Source organism: Anopheles coluzzii, chromosome X, assembly GCF_943734685.1.
Source record: "Anopheles coluzzii chromosome X, AcolN3, whole genome shotgun sequence".
Taxonomy (NCBI): Eukaryota; Metazoa; Arthropoda; class Insecta; order Diptera; family Culicidae; genus Anopheles; species Anopheles coluzzii.
The window spans coordinates 22,538,278-22,558,277 of record NC_064669.1 but is presented as its reverse complement, the minus strand read 5'-3'; the positions used below and the strand labels follow the sequence as shown (position 1 = coordinate 22,558,277).

The window sequence follows — 20,000 nt, the reverse complement described above, 5'->3', positions numbered from 1 at the left end:
AACGCACAGTGCGCTCTGCAGTTCTCAATGTGTTTGTGTTCTTTCGAGCCATGCTACCAGCACACCAAAAGCTTGTTGTTTTTCGCTTTCTTTCATGCTTTGCCACGATAGCAAATACGCACTTATTCTAACAACAAACACAAACATGGTCATTTTTTATTTCATTACGCACTTTATTTAAACATAAAGTACACTATCACAACACATTCTGAATCTATCATACTCACGAATGGCGTCATACTGCAAAGTACCGGGTCGAGCCAGACTGCGGGAAACTTGTCGACAATCTGCGTTGACTCTGTTCAGCAAATTCTTAGGGGAAGTCGGGGTTGGTTCGACACTGCGGGTAAGTTCGACACCTTGTCGTTTTTGTATTTCTAAAACTTTTTGAAGACAAAAAACTTATACATATTATTTATGTCAACTGTTTCGAATATTTGAGTCACATTTCACTGATCAGAAACCTGTCAATTGTCAAAAAACAACAAAATAAACACATGGTGGTTCTGATTGACAGCCGATGTAAGTTTTTACTTCTGGGACTTAAGGAATTGTGGCGTTATTTCAACAAAATTATAGTTTCCGTGTTAATAGTATTGTTTTATAAATACTATTGATTAGTCCTGTATCACAGGGCGTAATTTTTATAATGAACTATATAATATAAAATGTCACTAAAACTTGTGCGGCCAATGGGGGTAAATTCGACACCCCACTTGGTAGTAGTGTAATGCTTATTTGTAGCATGTTAACTTTTTTATATCGTAATTTGAAAGTGCCTGTATTTAATAAAGATGTCCCTTAACGATGTACGACAAACGTAATAATCAAGCTGAACAAACACGCAATTAAAAATACCGTAGAAGCTTTAAAATTTAAGATGTCAACAAACCTAGGAAGTTATAATTATGGAATTTAGCTATTATTCTCTCACAGAACGTTTGCCAAACTCGGACTCAAAACATGTACTTTGTATATGGTTTAGGCTTATGAAAATTAATATTGTTATGGCTTTGACCGTATTTTAGGCTGACTTTAGGCCGGGTAGGCTTAACTGAAGAAAAAAAAAAAGTCGCTGGTTTGGAATCACATTGACCGATGTTCGCCTTTTGGCTTTCGAGTTGGCAGAGAAAAATAAAATTGAACACCCTTCTTTATAAAAAAAGAAAAAGATTACTGGAAGATAGCCAGGTTATTTTTTTAAAGGAATCTTAACCAATTATTCCGTAAACCAAATGCTATCGCTGCAGCTTCTACTATATGGAGTCTGGTCCGATGCTATTTGTTATGAAATTTTTGTTCTTGCTTGTAACTTCATTTTTTTCGTATATTTCAATAATGTTGTGTGTTAATTTTTCATAAAATTGGTACGAAATACTTTGTTGAACTTCAATGAAAACTACAGGCCATCAGAATTTGTTATTTTAAAAGCTAAAACCAATGTGTCGAAATCACCCCCAAGGTGTCTATTTTACCCCATCATGGTGTCGAACTTACCCGCACTGCAGTCGTGACGCAACAAAAAACACACTTTTTTATTTTTATCAAAATGTTATCAAAATCAATCCAGGAACCGTAGTTTCTCGTAAGATGGTACATAATACACCAAAAAAGCTTTTTCGATGTCTACTAGTAAGTTTACATTGGCAAAAGTATTGCAATGAGAGGAAAACCTTAAGGTGTCGAAACTACCCCCAGTTCCCCTACCTGTCGATCCACGCACTGCATGTCCGTCTGTGCACATTGTTTATTCACTTCACACTTCACCAAAACACACCAGCGCACGAGACTTAGACGAAATGCGCACCAACGCTCAAACACTGCGCGCGGGACTTCGAACAAAACGCGCACAACCATCTCCGACAAAGCGTCACGCTGTACTGGTGGTTTTGTACGCGTAGGAGGGGGGACATACGGAGCGATGGTTCGATGCTGCAGTGCAGCTGTGTCAAACTCATTTCATCAGAGGGCCGCAAATACAAATTTTCAGTGATTCGCGGGCCGCAAAGTGGAGAATGGAAAAAATACCCAATATTTATGTAAAGTACTATTTAGATTTTTATTTTTAATCTAATTGATTTTTTGTACTACTCGCCTCTTATCTGGAATCGTTTGTGATGTACAAATTCACGATGTTATTTTTATATGTGCTCTTTTTTATATTAGAAAAAATGTTTATTGTACTTTCAATGTCATTATTAAAATAGGATATCTTTCATTACTTGCGTTCTCTTACGGCAGTTGTGCTAGCAAATATCTGTCAAACACACTTTTTCACTGAAGTAGCGGAAGTCTAGCAGCCTGTGGTGAATCCTTTTCATGCAATCCAAACTATCCATCGCTGAATGAATAACAAAAATATTTGCTTGTGTAAACAGCTTTATTTTTCAAAATTGTTGCTTTTATCGTACACGAGGGCTTTCTATCGTTTTTAGTGTGTCGTAGGAAGTTCCGTTCTGTTCGCTGTCATTCCTATTTTTTTGCAGTTCTTGTAGATTAGATTATTTCACCCGAGATTAGTATAAGTAGCCTAATTTTAAACTGTTTACACTTGTAATTTTTTGACAGATCAAGGAAAAAATTGTAATAACTCGTGTTTATACATTATTTTTCGCTAATTTCCAAGTTCCAAGTGCTCTGGTGGCATATTCATTTCTTATAACAATATATATTCGTATTTTACGAATAACCTTTTTTTAATAACGATAATTTTATCTGACAAAGATTCGTGGAGTGTGATCCCATACAGATCGGCAAATCTGTTTTTGACACTTGAAGGGAGATGATTCACGAATTGAGGAATTGAGGACTGTGTGAGCTTATCTATTAATTAGCTTTGTATTGCAAGGCTTCGGCATTTCGATTGTTTTTATCCTTGATCTAAATCCCTTAGGCTTAAGCGTAATCATATAATTTTTGTTTTAATTTTTGGAGAGGTTGGAAAGTACATTAATTCGTCTTGCAGAATGCGGCGTACAAATAATTGCAACTTGGCTACAATCACTTTTATTAACATTTATGGTGGCATGATTATGACCAAAAACAGTGGCTCCAATCGAACATCAATGATGTAACATTCTAAGGTTGGAAAAATTTCGGAACCGAATGAATCCTTTACTCGGCAGTCGGGGGCATGGAGATTGTCAAATTCGGTGGGACAACCGATGACTCCAACGGTTCCGAATGGGTCCTAACGGCTCTATAGGCTTCGGACGGCACCGAACGGAACTGTTGGTTTGATTTGGCCAGATTCGACGTCGGAATAGCTAAGATCGGAAATGGTTTTGAGCCGTGGATGCGATTCTGAAATCAATCACTAGTTCTTGCAAAGTTTCCTAGTGTGTGTATCAAGTTATTTTCATTCCTTTTTCATTTCTAGACAGTTGACGTAAATCTATTTTTCCATACAGAATGTGCAATTGAGTGTGCACAAAAGTTTGCTGATAGTCAGGATTTAATCGAAACATAATACGACTGAGCTTGCATTCAATTGAATGATTCTTAAGGGTCTCGATTGATATGTACGATTGTGTAGAATAAGTTTATGAGATGTTATGGGTACATTGATGTTAATTTCGAAAAATATATCAACAAAAGGATTGTTCTTCTCTGGAAAATTTAATACACTTTGACAAATAGTAATAACAGATTTATGGTTTGCAGTGCTTTTAGCAATTCTCAAAATATTCTCGCGGGCCGCATTCAGAATCGACGCGGGCCGCCAGTTTGACATACCTGCTGTAGTGTAAGCGAGACAACACAATGTGACGAGCAGCTCCAAGTTGTTGAGCTCGCTGAAAGAAGACACACACATTCACAGACGGCTCGTCAAAGTGAACGTATTGGTGTTAGTGAAGCGCGCGAGTAAAACAGAATGCGAACTCTCATCGCAGCGCGTTTCTCCTCGCTTCCTCAAGCATCCTCATACCCCTCGGCCTGAATCACACAAAACTTGGGGTCTCATTATTTGCGTGGTTCTCAATGTGTTTGTGTTCTTTCCAGTCATGCTACGAACACATCTAAAGATAGTTGTTTCTTTCGTTTCTCGTTTTCTTTCATGTATAGACACGATCGCAAATGCGCACTAATTCTAAAAGCAAACACAAACACGGTCATTTTTGGTTGCATTAAGCACTTTATTGAAACTTAATGTAAATTTTCGTAACACATTCAGAACCTGACAAAAACACACATCATGTCGTCGTACTGCTAAGTACGACCTCCATCCAGCAAACACATATCTGTGAATAAATGGATCCTTACCTGTCGATGCCAGCACCGCATGTGCGTCGCGCTGTACTGGTGGTTTTGTAAGCGTAGGAGGGGGGGGCATACACAACGATGATTCGATGCTGTAGTAGTTGCGACGAAACCGTTCGACACCCTTGGCGTTTGAACACCCCTGAAGAGACGAAAGTCATACTGTTGCGAACGCGACAATCCAGATTTTTATATTTCTTTCTAACCATAAAATAGAATAAAATATGATAGTTCAAACATACTCGAGAACAGACGTACCATCAAGGAGACAAACTTAATGTAATCCTAAACCCTTCAAGTAGGGCCATCTGGGTTTTTTGACTTGCACTTTTTAGCAGTCAATTACTTCATTTCATTTCAAAACCATAACGGTTAACTTAGGATTACAGCATGCACGTGTGACAAGCTAGACCAATTCCGAGAAGCGTAGGAAAATTCTACATCCATTTTCCTCACGGCCGTAAAATCGTTAAACCTAAAAATCACTCAAACGTAGATGCGTTAATAACATTAACCAGATAAAGAATTCGAAAAGCAATAAGTTCAAGTATTTGTCAATGATGCGATACATTCGGAACATGCACCACCGAATTGAAGTGTTAGGTACAGTTACGCCAAAAAGGGAAAACCACAACGCCTGCAATCAATGCAACAATTTGTTCTCACCAGAGAAAGCAATAAAAAAGGGATCACATTTCCTTCAGGATCGCTTGACATAAAACAACACATCAGAACCAGAAAACCTCCTAGGAGAATGCGTAGGCGTGGCAAAAAGGAAAAGGCTAGCGACACGAACATATGCGAAAAAGGAAGAGAAAATAACCTTCCCACAATAGAACTTGAAGAAATGAGCATATAAGAATTCATTTTGAATCTGAATAAACACTTACAATTCTGACGCCTAACTGTGCACCCGTGTACAGAGTTTTTTTTCTGAGCCGATCAACTAACTTTCCGCGACTTCGCGAATTTCGTATCCGAAATTAATACATACAGGGCGAACGTCAAGAGAAACGCAGCGAAACGGGAGAAGCAATCCAACCAGCGAGGAGTAAGGAGCAGAGACAAAGCCGTAAGCGTAACACAGATTAATAAGTAAGCGTAAATATTCAGATTAATAAAGGGACTAGAAAAGTGAGTGAAAAGGTGAAATGAAATGTGATCGTGTATGTTATAATATATTTGAAATATAGTTTCAGAACCGTGTCAAAGGCGGTTAGCGAAAATTCATCCCAACAGTAGTGTAAGCGAGACAACACGATGTGACGAGCAGCTCCAAGTTGTTGAGCTCGCTGAAAGAAGACACACACATTCATAGACGGCTCGTCAAAGCACGGTATTTGTATTAGTGTTAGTGAAGCGCACGTGTAAAACATAATGCGAACTCTCATCGCAGCGCGTTTCTCCTCACTCACCAACGTTCACGCGCTATGCGCCAAATTCATGCTCGTCAATTGGATTCCTCGATAAGATTGCTTCTAACGGCCGTTATCAGCTGAGCAATATGAGAAACTCACGACACCGACAAAACGACCTTGATTTTTTTTTACCACATGGCATCAAAATACTGCATTGAACTAAGCTGTTGTCCGGCACCGATGATAAATTTTGACCAATACCACCCCGCTATTGACATAACAGTCTAAGTCCCAACAAACCATCAATCACCATCTTCGACAAAGCATGTGATCTTAAGAAAACAGTGTTATAAAGCTGACATACCCCAATGGTAGTCAATGATTTCATACTTTGACCACCAATTCACCGTAGAACGTTACAACTCATTTGACGAGGCTATGACAGCACTTATATGTTTCCTGTTGTCCGCGTTTAAAACATGTGTACCGGTTAAATGACAGCAGGCCAGCCTGTACCGCTGCTTGGCTTTCAGTGACTTATTGATTTCTCCCCATAGCAGGATAGTCAGTCCTACACGTATTGCAACCCGGTTCATTCGGGGTTTGAACCCATGACGGGCTTGTTGTTAAGTCGTTCGAGTTGACGACTGTACCATGAGACTGGCAACACTCTTTTAAAGGAGTCATAAAGCGCATCACTAGCCATGAGCTTTACGGAGCCGGCTTCGAACGGAAAAGACGAATACGACGGCTCCAGCTATCGACTACCGGCACCGGACATCTCCGGACGACTATGATGGATGGGTCGGGACGGTAAGTCTTACATCGCTAGTAGTGTTACATCTGCTTGTAGTGTTACATCTACTTTCCGCAAACAAATCCGATTTTGTAGTCATTCGATTGCTATTGTCAGATACTACAGAGTAACCTTTTTGGAATTTAAAATCAATTTCGCGGTCCGATTGGACAGGTTGACTAATTGTAAAACAAAGAAGAATATAATCTGACACAAGTACAGCGTTACCATTTGGTTTGAATGTTGAATTACAAGTATTTTATCAATTGCGATATTCATTCTTACATCCTAACATTTGGAATCGTAACGTAAGCATAAAAAAATGAGAAAAATTGTATTAGGCGATTTTTCTTGAGTTTTTTTATCACCCCCATCAACTTGACATTAATTGTACTTTTACTAATAGTAACTCTAGAGTCAGCAGACAAAATTTGTCGGAAACCCTTTCAGTCGAACTTTAATCGTAATGACCAAAAATGTAAAGCAAATTCGTAATTCGCAAACCAAAAATGTAAAGCAAACGTAGCGTATAAAATGGACTCCGTGCACACACATAGGCGGATATTCAGTCCTTACCACGGGGGGGAAGGTTCATGGGCAAGAATCCCTGACGGGCATTTTATTGAGTCGTTCGAATTGACGACTGTACCACGGGACCGCCCTTCAGCAGTGTGGTCATCAAATACAGGGTTTACCAGCATAATAAACAACTGTCCACTTGTTTATAACAATAGTTGTTTTGAATAGACACCGCTGTCTACCACTTGCTCACACGTCAGATGGTGTAAGCTACTCTGTCCATTTCAATAACACAATTTTCGCCTTCGATAAGCAACTGTCAGATTCGGCACAGTTTGTTTTGTTTTGACAAATTTTGCAAAAACAAAACATTTTCAAACACGTTTCTTTTATCCAAGAAATATGCAGTATAAACCATACATTTCAATAAATCAAAACATTAATTTTGTTAATTATACAACAACCACAAGAAACCGTGCCGAATCCGACCGTTGTGCAATCGAAGACGAAAATTGTGTTATTCAATTGGACAGAGTAGCTTACACCATCTGACGTGTGAGCAAGTGGTAGACAGCGGTGTCTTTTCAAAACGACTATTGTTATAAACAAGTGGACAGTTGTTTATTATGCTGGTAAACCCTGTAAGCATGTTCTGGCATCTTGGAAATATTAAACAACAATAAGAGTGTAAAAAAGCCCGATTCCGAATAGCAGAAAACCCTGAGCGACTATAGGATCCAAAGTAAGCTGAAAATGAAGACTTACGGATAGTTTGGATACACCAGACCAAACAGTGAAAAAGTAGCTGGGTAACACGAACAAACATATAAGGCAGAAACCGTGGCAACTGGTTGTGCAGAGGCAAGCAATGACGCCAAAACCCAATACGATCATTTCTGCCAAATTTCGGCGGAATTTGATATGATACCCCTATATCCCATCGAATTTCAATTTTCTGGATCAACTGTTGAAAATCATGCTGAAGAAATTTAAAATTATTATGATGGAAATAAAATATCAGATCGATGGAATAACATTTTGCACACTGAGATACTGTTACGTATTTTTGAGTAGGAGTTTCTTCCAACGTTACAGTTTGTTGCACTAGGGGGGAAGGAAGAATAAAATTTGCAATTTTTGCGAACGATAAAAAAAAATAATTGAATATATTAATTAAATTAAAAATAAAATTCAATGGGCAACATAATTACAATTTGAGTAAATCCTCAAAAGATCCTTCGAAAAGTATTAAAAAAGGTATATGTGGGAAAAGTATAAAAGTATATGTGGGAGAAAATAAAGAGTATGCTGGAAAAGATATCTGCGTTATCCGAGACGTTATACGTTATGCTCTCTCTACTTTGCTTCCAATAAGTGTAGAAATCACTAGCAAAATAAATATTCTTAGGCCACTTTGTTTGATCCGAACTTAATAAGATTTTATCACTTGGTGACAGTTGCTTGCTTTGTCAACTTGTGTTAATTAATTTTGCTAAATACTCACATCAATTTCAGCTCCTGGTATGCTAAAATTTCGATATGGTGGGCTACGTCCTTTAATATATTCAAATATTTTGTTGTCTTCTTTGAGAAAGGTTACCTGAAAAGAAAGTAAGATGAATTTATCTTTGTAAATACATTATTTTATTTTCATCCGAATGAAATCATAATACCAAACGACATCACCACAAAATCGGCAAATGTTATTTATTCCTCTAAAGCACATTTAAAGTCATAAATCTTTTATGGAAAATCCACGGGTCCATCGACTAGTGGAACGAATATTAAAAAAAGGGAATCTATCCTACAGAGACAACTTAAAATTATCGTTTGTGCTTATAAACCCAAACCCATGCGATGTAGAACCAACGGCTTTACAGGTAAACCCTTCGTCATAATATCCGACACTTGTTCAGTTGTCGGTATATACTTCAGTTCGATGATTCCTCGTTGGATGAGATCTTGCACAAGGCGAAACTTGATATCTATATGCTTTAGACAACTGATTTCCTTTTCCTCGCCCATGACTCGAATCGCCGATTGTTGGTCTTCATGGTACACTACAGGAATATCCAGTTTGATGTCAAGATCCTCCTGCAATCGTATTAGCCTAATGCCTTGGCATGCCGTCATGCACAATGCTATAAGTTCTGCTTCTGTTGAAGATTATATAAATGTTGTTTGTTTCTTTGTTGACCAACTCACCGTACTACCGTAAACTTTGAAAACATAGCCAGTCAGCGAACGCCTATCGATCGCATTGTTTCCCCAATCGGTATCCGAATATGCTTCGATAGCTGGAAGATTCTCATTACCTTCGAAATGTAAACCGATGTCCAAAGTACCATGCACGTAGCGCAATACTCGTTTTAGATGATACCAATCTTGGTCTGTGGGGCAACATTGAAATTGGCTAAAATAATGCACTTCTGTACACAAGTTCGACCTAGTTGTCAAAGTTCCATACATTAAGCATCCAATTAGTTCTCGATATAGCTTATCCACCCGATTGCATTTTTCATCCTTTAGCATTTGCAAACGATTCTCAATCTAAGTTCACACTGGTTGGTATTGAAGGACAAATGGGCATAAAAAAGAAGCGGTACGACGACCAAGCTGTGTACATTTACACTTTCAACAAGGCTCCGTGGATATGAAAGTGTTGCGTTCGATAACAGCATCTGAGCATCAAGTAGTAAAGTGGTGCTATTTTTCAAACAGCAATTCAATCATGCAGTGCAAGAACTGCCAAAACTTTGGACACGGAGCAGCTAATTGCTACCGTTCACCAATGTGCGTTAAATGTGCCGAACATCACGGTTCATCAAACTGTGCGGTGGCTAAGAACTCAACGGATGGAGTTATACCTAAGCACAAAGTTAAATGTGCTAGTTCCTACGCCAAAACTTCGAGCAGTAACCAAAACGATCTATTTAATTCCGATCAAAAAATCGAAATTGTTAAATAAACTTTCTCTTGCTAGAGAAACTGTACAAATAAGCAGGATCAAATTCATTAGGATCAAGACCACTGTCTTCAAGATTGTTCAAAAATATCGGTTTCCGTGATGGAAAGACAAACCGACGTTGTAATTTCGTACTGAAATGCTAATAGCATTACCAACAAAAAAAGGGGATCTTATAATTTATCTAGCAAAATATAATATTGATGTTGTGGTAGTGTGTGAAACATTTCTCCAACCTGGTCAAACATTTAAAGTCGCTAACTACAAATCATATCGATTAGACAGATCTTGATGATCTGTCTTTGATGAATAGCAAAAACGTCAATTTTCTATATTTCATCCAGACTCACCCTCATACCATCCAATAAATACTAACAATAATCCCTCCACCATCGACAATAATGTCCCACAAATTAAGAAAGCACACAGATAACAAAAATCGTAATATGGTTTCCAACCAGGACTTACAATTCATCAACTAGACAGGCTAAAGAGTGACATAGTTGCTAATAGGAATTTAAAAAAATCAACCGGATTGGTATTACTAGATTCAACAAAGGCGTTCGATACGATCTGGCATATTGCTGGCATATTTTAAAATTCCAAAATTTTTTAATCACACTATATTCTGAAGATCACTACAAAGAAAGATTGGTGGCGAGGGGGTTTAGCCAACGATAAGGTTTTGATTATTTTGAAACATATTCACCCTCTACTAGACTTGACACTTTGCGAACGATCTTAGCAGTGGCAAATCAGAAGGGTATGATAATGCACCAAATGACATGACACAACCCGAAGGGTTGGAAACAGGGAATAGTCTTGTATGTCGTCCAAACAAGTCTTTACATGAACTTAAACAGGTGTCGAAAGCATTTGCTTAGTTTGTGAAAAAACTAAGATTTAAAAGAAGTATAAGTGACAATTGTTGCATTTGTCCAATCAAAAGCACATCATCCTCATAGATTAATAAAAAAGCTGATTTTCTCCAGATTCACGCACATACAAACAAGCTATAATAAGCTGGTCGATTTAAACGTTTTAGTTACCTCAGAGGCATTTGGAAGAATGGAGTGGGAGGGTGGAATGGAGCTCGGGTTTTTTGCACCGAATGAACCTTGGCTCTCCCGGTTGCCGCCTAACGTGCCTTGGCTCTTCAGGTTCAATCCACGCCGAAATAGCGTGATCCGTGGTGGCAGGCAAATCTACCAGCGACTCCATTTTGTCCAATTCAGCCAGCAAGACCTCATATTTACGTCTTGTTGACTGTTTTCGTCTTTCTAGCTCGGCCAGTTCCATTGTTTCTTCTATAGCTAACAGATTTAGCAACATATTTTGACGAGCTATACTCATCGGGAAGCTTCTGGTTGTCTTCGTTGGGTTTGGAGACGTTGATGGTTTTGCTCTATCCTCTAACAGCTCACACGTATGCCACGTCATCTCCCTGGATTGTAGACTAATCGTACTGCTACTCTTGATCCGAGTTTAGATACGTTGTGTTGCTTTTAATCCGAGCTTATGCTCAACACAATAAACACAGGGGATTTTTTTAATGTAGAAATTTGCGACTAAATATTGACGGTTTCTTTAACAACGCACTAGTGATAAAATAAAAGACTCGCTGCTTGCCTTAATCCAGCAAAAGTATTTATTTTTCTCTAGCACACACGCGCGTTAAAAAAATCCCGTGTTCTTTCTCTCGATTCTTGATCGCAACTGGCCACTTCTTCTTGCGGTGCCACTCGCTTTCATTCGCTCAATATTCGGGAGCAGCTTTAACCTGGCTGATCGTGGTGGTCTAGTTCGGCTTTCACAACTGCTTTGGCAACAGCATGATTGAATTGCTGTTTGAAAAATAGCGCCACTTCACTACTTGATGCTCAGATGCTGTTATCGAACGCAACACTTTCATATACACGGAGCCTCGTTGAAAGTGTAAAAGGTACACAGCTTGGTCGTCGTACCGCTTCTTTTTTATGCCCAGTTTTTTGATCGCCACTGGTGTGACATTTTTATCTTTAAGTATTTTTGTGACCTCTTCGATTGGCTTACCGGTAAGGCCCAGCAAAACTATTTTTGTTGTTTTCTCTTCGTCCAGTTGCTACATATGAAAGTTTGCGTTCGATGTTTTTAGGTAGTTTACTACCGCTCTAAAATCATTACTGGTAGTGGTGCGTACCAGAGTGCCGTTGTTTGTAACTGCGGTGGTGTATATCACTACACTAGCTGCGATTATTTTTTTGTGCACGTCGCTTACGATTGTGCTTGAGATAAAGATCGGTGGTGGTAGTTTTGTCGTTGGGCTTATGACCTCTCTGCTTGTATTGATCTCTTGATCATCGATCGTTTCTAATATATCGAAAGAGTTTTGATCGGCTTGTCTTCCGGTCTTTGATGAGTTCCCAGTATTATTCACTAAGTTAAGAAACACATTTAGAGGGACAACGGGTCGCCTCTTGCCAATAATGTGCTTCTTGTGGCCCATTACTGGGCTTGGTAGTGCAATTACTTCCTTTGGAACATGCATGTGAACATTTACATAAAAAAACTCTAAGTATGTCAACGTTTCATTTTGCCTTGCTCCAAATTTCATATGGTGTCAAATTGGAAGCTAAAGCCTTCACAGAACATCTATTGGTTAAGTAAGTGGCTGTTTGGATTGCAGGCCCCCAAAGCCTTTTCTCCACATTGGAGTCCTTCATCATAGCACGAGCCATTTCTAAAAGGGTTCTGTTTTTCCGCTCACTAACACTGTTTTGTTCCGGCGTATAAGGAACTACAACCTCGATTTGTATTCCCTTTTCTTAGCAAAAATCAAAAATTTAATACTGTGTATTCTGTACCGTTATCACACCGCAAATTAGATATTTTTGATCCAAATTTCGCAGAAACTATGGCTTCAAAGACACGAAATTTTTCAAAAGATTCACTCTTTGCCTTGAGTAAAAACACCATTTTGAACTTGCTCCAATCATCTATGGAGGTAATAAAGTATTTTTCACCATCAAAACCGACAAGAGTGCTAGGGTCACAAATATCAGAATGAACAAGCTCCAATAATCTGTTGGATCTTCGATCTTCACTTGTCACAAATTGCGTTCAAGTGAGTTTTCCTACAATACAAGCTTCACAGATAAATTATTCGTCACCTTGCCGCCCAATCCATTTTTCGTACGCATATGTATTTTCTACCATTGGGCCTGATCGCCAACGAAAGTCGATAAAATTTATCCGATCGGTTAATATGTTCGATCCACCGGTGGAGTTTGTTTTCCACTGGTGGATAATTTTCTCTACTGGTGGATAACTCCCCAAATAACCAAGATATTGAAAACGCCACCAATTTCTTGTACTAAAAATCCATTTGCATCGAAAAAAGCAAAAAAAATGTCAGTTTGGTGGGTTAAACCACACATCTACAGAAGCGGCCACTTCAATATTTGTTAAAATCAGTTTTTTATGCACGGGTAATTCATTTACTCAACATGTATCATCCCAAAATGTGTACAATTGTGCAATGAAGCAATAAAACGTGTGTGTTTAAGTTCATTTGTTGTGCAACATAATTGTGTACACAGCAAATTTTCTCATCCTGCTTCAGTAAAGTTTTTTACTGAAACGATTCAGTAATAGAATATTTTACTGATTTTCAGCATGAATGTCATGTTTTTACTGACTTTCAGCAAAATAATTTACTGAATTCATTTCAGTAATACGCATTTTACTGAAAATCTGTAAAATAAGTGTCAAATTAGTCGTTTCACTGGATATCAATAAAACAAATTACTGAAAATGCAGCAATTCATTCTGTCAAATCGACCTGTCAGTCAGAACATCAAAACAAAACAATGCCGTACCTACTTGCTCGTGATGTGCAAAAAGTTGATTTTGTAGGCGCTTACAGGCACCTTGGTGAAATTTCAGGTGGTATTTCGGCTTACGGGAGTAGTTTAAAACAATTGGCAACCGTGTTGGTGTGTAAAATGTTTGCTACAATCCACTGTGCGTGCTGAAATTGCGTGGTGTCTGTGAGCGCTTACTGAACCATCTACAATTGCGGCGGTGAAATACAGTTTAAAAACTTTATAAAACAATACGAAACATGTATTTATATGAACTGAGCGACTGGCAATATCTGCGCATCAAAAAAAACTAAATTTGAAAGAAGTATTTCGTCATTTTTTAATCGCTACCAACTACTGAATAATCATTAATATGAGAATGGCTTTACTGGGATTTCAGTAAACGAGCTGTCATTTTGGTGAGCACCGGACATTACTGAATGATTCAGTAAACATTCTTTTTACTGAAAGGATTACTGAAACTTCAGTTAAAAAAATTTCAGTAAAATTTTACTGAAGTTCAGTAAAAAAAGTTTTCTGTGTAAGATGTGAATGTGTGTGCTTGTTTACTTGCAAATGGACTCTTTCATTTCGCTGGTCAGTGCACAGTTTATTTATAAATAATAATGCCGAAGTTATGCTTTGATGTAAGTGAATGAGTTAAAGTAATAGATGTTTTAAAATCATGTTCAGCATTTGACCTTAGCCCGCACTTGATCCATCTTTTTCTCGTCAACATGTTTGGAAAAGATGAGCCAAGCGCGTGCAAGGTCAATACATATGATCGGAACTGACAGTTCCAATTGTTCTAAAATTTGGTGGATTAATGACTGAATCGACCACAACTAATCCACGTGGGTTTGAAGTAGCTTTACAGTGGGTTAAGGCCGATTTGGTTATTTGGGTCTTTCAGATTCGAGTAGCCATTGGTTTTGCTATCTGTCATTCACACTTTTGTTTACGTTTAGAGGTGTTGATTTGCGGAATGAATAAAATAGTAAAGTTGGCTTAGTTACGGACTATCTAGTCAAGAATCTGAAGTGGTCTTAGACAGTACTGACGGTAGACCTATTCAAATTTTCGAGGTAAAATGTAAAACGGGTTATTGGCTGAACAAGTTTAGATGAAACAAAATTGTATGAACTGGATGACGAAGTTCGAATCCTTTCTGCACTTGCCGCCTTCACTGACCCTTGTCCTGTGCCATGTACTAAGTGCGCTCATCAACTCCAGCCACCGCGAACGCTGGATACGTAAACGTCTGTATTTTACGTTCTCGTGCAAAAAAAATTATTGAAACAACGCTGTACAATTATTTCGTGCAATAAGGAGTGTCCGAATCCGCTCACGGCCTCTCGTCCTCGCCAGTTCATTATACTGGCCTTAATGGGTGAAGCCTCCGTGCCATCTGGCCACTTCAATTTAAACCTACTACGCCCCCTCCGTAATGGTGGATTTAACGGTAAGCAGACTGAGTGACCGCAGCGGGCCCCGTAGATGAAAAGTCCAGCATTTATGGTGTGTACAGTAGTCTCATTGCGGGCCTCCGTGAACGATAGAGGCTCCATGGACTAAGGGACTCATAGACTATAGGGGGCCCAGGAGTGAGCCCGACCAACCCCCTTACCCCAGCAAAACCCCAGGCAAAACATTAAAGTGTGCTTGATCCAAAACCACGTGAAGAAAGCTAATCACTCCCCAGCCTCGTTCAACGCCTTAAGGGGGGCCCTACTCCGTTTACCGCTTTGGGCCTTAGGGTCAACACGCTAAATCCGCCACTGTTCCTAAGAACAGTTTACGGACTGGGTCGTCCGTTTCCATGCATGTAACAGGTTGGCTGATAAGTCCCGGGTCTAACAAAGAAAAACACATTTTTTTGTCAAAATTCGTTTTTATTATTCAACATAGTTCCCTTCAAGAGCGATACAACGATTATAACGACCTTCCAATTTTTTGATACCATTTTGGTAGTACTCCTTCGGTTTTGCCTCAAAATAGGCCTCAGTTTCGGCGACCACCTCTTCATTGTAGCCAAATTTTTTCCCTGCGAGCATTCTTTTGAGGTCTGAGAACAAGAAAAAGTCGCTGGGGGCCAGATCTGGAGACAACGGTGGGTGGGGAAGCAATTCGAAGCCCAATTCATGAATTTTTGCCATCATTCTCAATGACTTTTGGCACGTTGCGTTGTCTTTTTTCCATTTTTTTCACAATAACAAAAGTTGCTTGACAAAAGACGCTCTGTCTCACAAACTAATTGACATACAGACGTTAAATTATAACACGAATCATTTGAAGGTTGGTACTATATAAAAATAATATACATTTAATACTAGCGGCGCCATCTATGTGTCAGACCGGGGACCTATCAGCCAACCTGTTAGCATGGCCTATCTATTAAAGCTTGGCGAGCTTGATACGACAATGAAGTCGCCGTACATCTCGTATTACTCGACGTTATATTGGCTTCTCCAATGTATTTCCACGCATAAGGGACCAAGATAATTTCGTCAGATTTGATAAAAATAAAATAACTACGTTAAAATTGTAATCTATGTGATTCAGCAGAGAAGCTATTCAAGTGTACAAATTAGTTTAAATAATTGAACAAAAAAAATCATTGGATGACGCGTTTGCCACGAGGCGTAGAGCTTAGTGAGAGTCAATCTGAACATTCCTGGGCTGTAGCCATCCATAAGCGACCCAGAGTTTTGGAGATATTCCGGAAGGTACAAGTAAGCACCTTCGATAGGTGCAATAATACGCCAACAATCCCGCTTGGAACACGCCACTCCAAAGGGTAGGAGTTGCTTATACTTTCTTGCACCTCGTGTTCCGTCTTCTAAATCTCGTTGCATCCACGTGTCGGAAACGATTCGAATATGCCGTCACTTGCCTCTGTGTCATGTGGTGTGATATGAAAATGGTAGCCATGAAAATTTCTTGATAACGGTCTCCTGATTATGTCTACTAAACGTGCCGAAAGGTTGCATAAAAGAGAAGGATTAGCAGAAAAGGATTTTTATGTTGGTTTTTCATTTCTTAGCTTGAACTTTGAAGACTAGATACCTATTATATCTTTAAAAGTATATAAAAAATATAAATATATATATATTCTAGACAAGAATATCTTAGCTTACAGGGTTTCACACTTTATCTCAAGACCGCGGGACCCCATCCCGAATCTGTCTTAGCCAAAGCCAAGACTGCGGTATGATGCTTGAAAACGTTGATGATACCTGAAAACGTTGATGATACCTGAATTCATCGGACGCGATGTTGAATCTGCGGCACATTTCTCGAACACACTGTACCGCGCCGAGGACATGCGGTCGAATATTTTTTTACACGGATATCCTTTGTGTACATGAATGTATGAGAAACACCCAATTATCCTTTTCGTGTTTTTTTTTTTTGTTGAACCGTCGGATTCAAGGAATGACTCCCCTCAAAATGGGACAAGTGTGAGTGAGATGAAAGAAAAAATCCCTCCGATTGTTGCATTCAACCTTACGGAGGAGGAATTTGATACACTTACAGCGTTGGTAAACTCTTGTAAACTTTCTGCCAGGTTTGTTTTGTTAAAAGGAAACTATTCAAAAATCGCCTCACCGGACTTCAACGCGATTTCTACTCGTATGACTTTCCTGGAGACAAGTTCTTCAAAGTTATTGTGAAAGAATAGCGTTTCGAAAACTCTGAAACGGTATAACAGTGGACGGAAGAAGCAGGGCTGCCTAAACCAGCGGAAGTGCGCTTTCTCTCCAGTGAACGGGCAAGGCTAGCCTCGTTCAAGAACTTTTTTGTGTCCTTTGTCAAAGGAGCAATCACCAAGCCTGGCGTGCCTCAAGTATCTCGGCTAGGTTCGATCAGCATGCAATGGGAACAGTGGGTTACATGTCAAAACGAGATGACGTCATCCAATACAGAAACTGCCTGCGTTTTGGACATGGCCAAACTAATTACGCCATGAAAACACGCTGTCTAAAATGTGGTGGATCACATTTGCAAAGCATTGTTTTGTTGAGCAGGAAAATAAGCGCCGGTGGGCCAACTGTAATCACTGCCCCTTTAACAAAAACTGCAAAACACGCGTCGCATTCGTCCAAAATCGTGCAACAGCAAAACAGCAAGCTCCTAGTAATAAGAAGTAATAAGAAGTATAAACCGGCTCCCATGCATGCTACCCCAGCGTTGATTAATCCTTTTTTGTGGAGCGCACCTTTATCGCCTGCCATACCAACTGTTACTACTCCCACTACTATCTCCAGATGCAGTTGCCAGTGCCATGCCAGTGCTATCTCCATAAACTTCCCAAGTTCAGAACGATGGAGTCTATCAGCTGTTGCCTGTATCGCAGCAATAACAACAACAACAAATTCTGCATTTACAACAGCAGATTTAGCAACTACAACAGCAGATACAAATGTTGCTCTCAGCACAGCCCCTGCAGCAACAGAAAGTGCAGCAGCGGCAGGCTCAGCAGCAGGTTCAACAGCATCAGCCTCTGCAGCAGGTTCAACAGCATCAGCCTTAGTAGCAGATTCAGCAAAAACATTTTCACCAGCAGGTTCAGCAGCGAACGCACCAAGAAGCAGCCGAAAATTCAACAACATGCAACAGCGTCACACAACACCTGTAGAAAATTATACCGGGTGTGAAAATGAGAGGAAAATTGTGATATTGGGAGTAGGATAAAATAACGTGTAGGCGGTTGATTTTACATTTATAATTCATTATATAGTTTAGCTAATCTTCCCTGTTTATATTCTAGCCTTCAAGTGTTGTCTGTTCCTAAAGGCACGGTCTATTCGGGGCTTGAACCCATGATGGACATGTTGTTAAGTCGTACGAGTTGATGACTGTACCACCAGACCGGCCGTTACATAATCCCGTTACGATAATCCCATAATTCATGCCATAATAAAATATAATTCAAATAAAATACATAAATAGAAATTCAAACAACACCCCTGTGCATGAATTCGACATGGACACATAGCCTTCAACGTCATCACAATTTTTCGCAAGAAACTGGAACTCATTACCTTTCTAACAGATCAGGATATCGATACAATGACCAACACCGAAATACACTTAAAGCCAAACCAAAGCTTCAGTTTGTCAGGATATAGTTTTATCAGACTGGACTGACCTTCAATGCGAAAAGGACGAATTGCTATTTTCGTGAAGAGAAACATCTAATTTAAGGCGCTACCTTTACCAAATGTAACGTTTGATGAAGCTGCTGGCGTTGAAATAACTTCAGATCAGGGTAATTTATACGTTCATAAAATTCAATTTATAAGTTTTACGCTGTATACTGTCCCAGACAAGCCAAAAAGTCGAATGGTACCATCGCTGCGCTTAAACAAGACCTAATACTGCTCGCTGGTCTTATTCGGAACCTGATTATATCCGGAGACCTCAATGCGAAACATGTGAACTGGAGAAATGCTCGCAAAAATAAGAACGGTGAAATACTTTTGGAGGTGCTGCAAACAGGCCTTCTATCAATGTCTTTCCAAGCGTCGCCAACCTTCATAAATGGCAGGAGTTACTCAACACCAGGCTTCTTTCTATCTAACATGGAGAGAAAATTAGACGACCTGACAACGGTACAAGCACTATTATCCGACCATCTTCCAATAGTTGGGACCATCTCTGAAGTAGCCAGAATCAACACAAGATGACGAATAAATTATCGTGAGGCTGATTGGAATAGAGTTGAATCATGGGTGGAAAACGATATCGTAACAAATGCTCCTCTCAACAACTTAAGCGAAATCGATGCAGCTCTTGTGAGTATAACGAACATCTTCAAAGATGCTGAGGTTCAGTCTATTGTCTACTGTTAAATCTCGTGAACAATTACTTCAGATTGACAGCGGTACTAAGCGCTTCATTTCTTTGAAAAACTATCATAAGAAGTGTTTTGCACGTTCAGGAAATATGTCTCACTATATTCTGTATAGCTCCTAAGAAATGAAAACTTTGCAAATAGTATAAGAAATTTAACAAAAGGTTCCCATCCATTAAAGAAAGCTGTTTAAGTTCTCAAAACCCGTCCAAAGCCAATTCCTCTTCTCACAAATGATGCAAGGGTACTTTTCACTCCCAGCGAAAAGGCCAAAGGGTTAGCAGAAAAGTTTGCTGCAGCTCATGTAACTGGAAGCAACCTGCAAAGCACTCATGAACAGGAGGTCACTTTAGCTAGATCTAGGATCATGGAGGCTCCAATCATAGTGCCTGACTCTGAACTA

The 20,000-nt window shown here is 39.4% G+C and overlaps 1 protein-coding gene across 3 annotated transcripts in view; it reads right to left on the bottom strand.

Annotated features, from left to right (window-relative positions):
• LOC120949533 (uncharacterized) overlaps positions 1-20,000 on the bottom strand; it is a 184,827-nt gene that overhangs the window by 86,020 nt on the left and 78,807 nt on the right. For all 3 annotated transcript variants that reach the window (XM_040366905.2, XM_040366896.2, XM_040366913.2), the window contains exon 4: positions 8,438-8,533. In XM_040366905.2, coding sequence (XP_040222839.1) covers positions 8,438-8,533 — 96 coding nt within the window. The remainder of the gene's footprint in view (positions 1-8,437; positions 8,534-20,000) is intronic.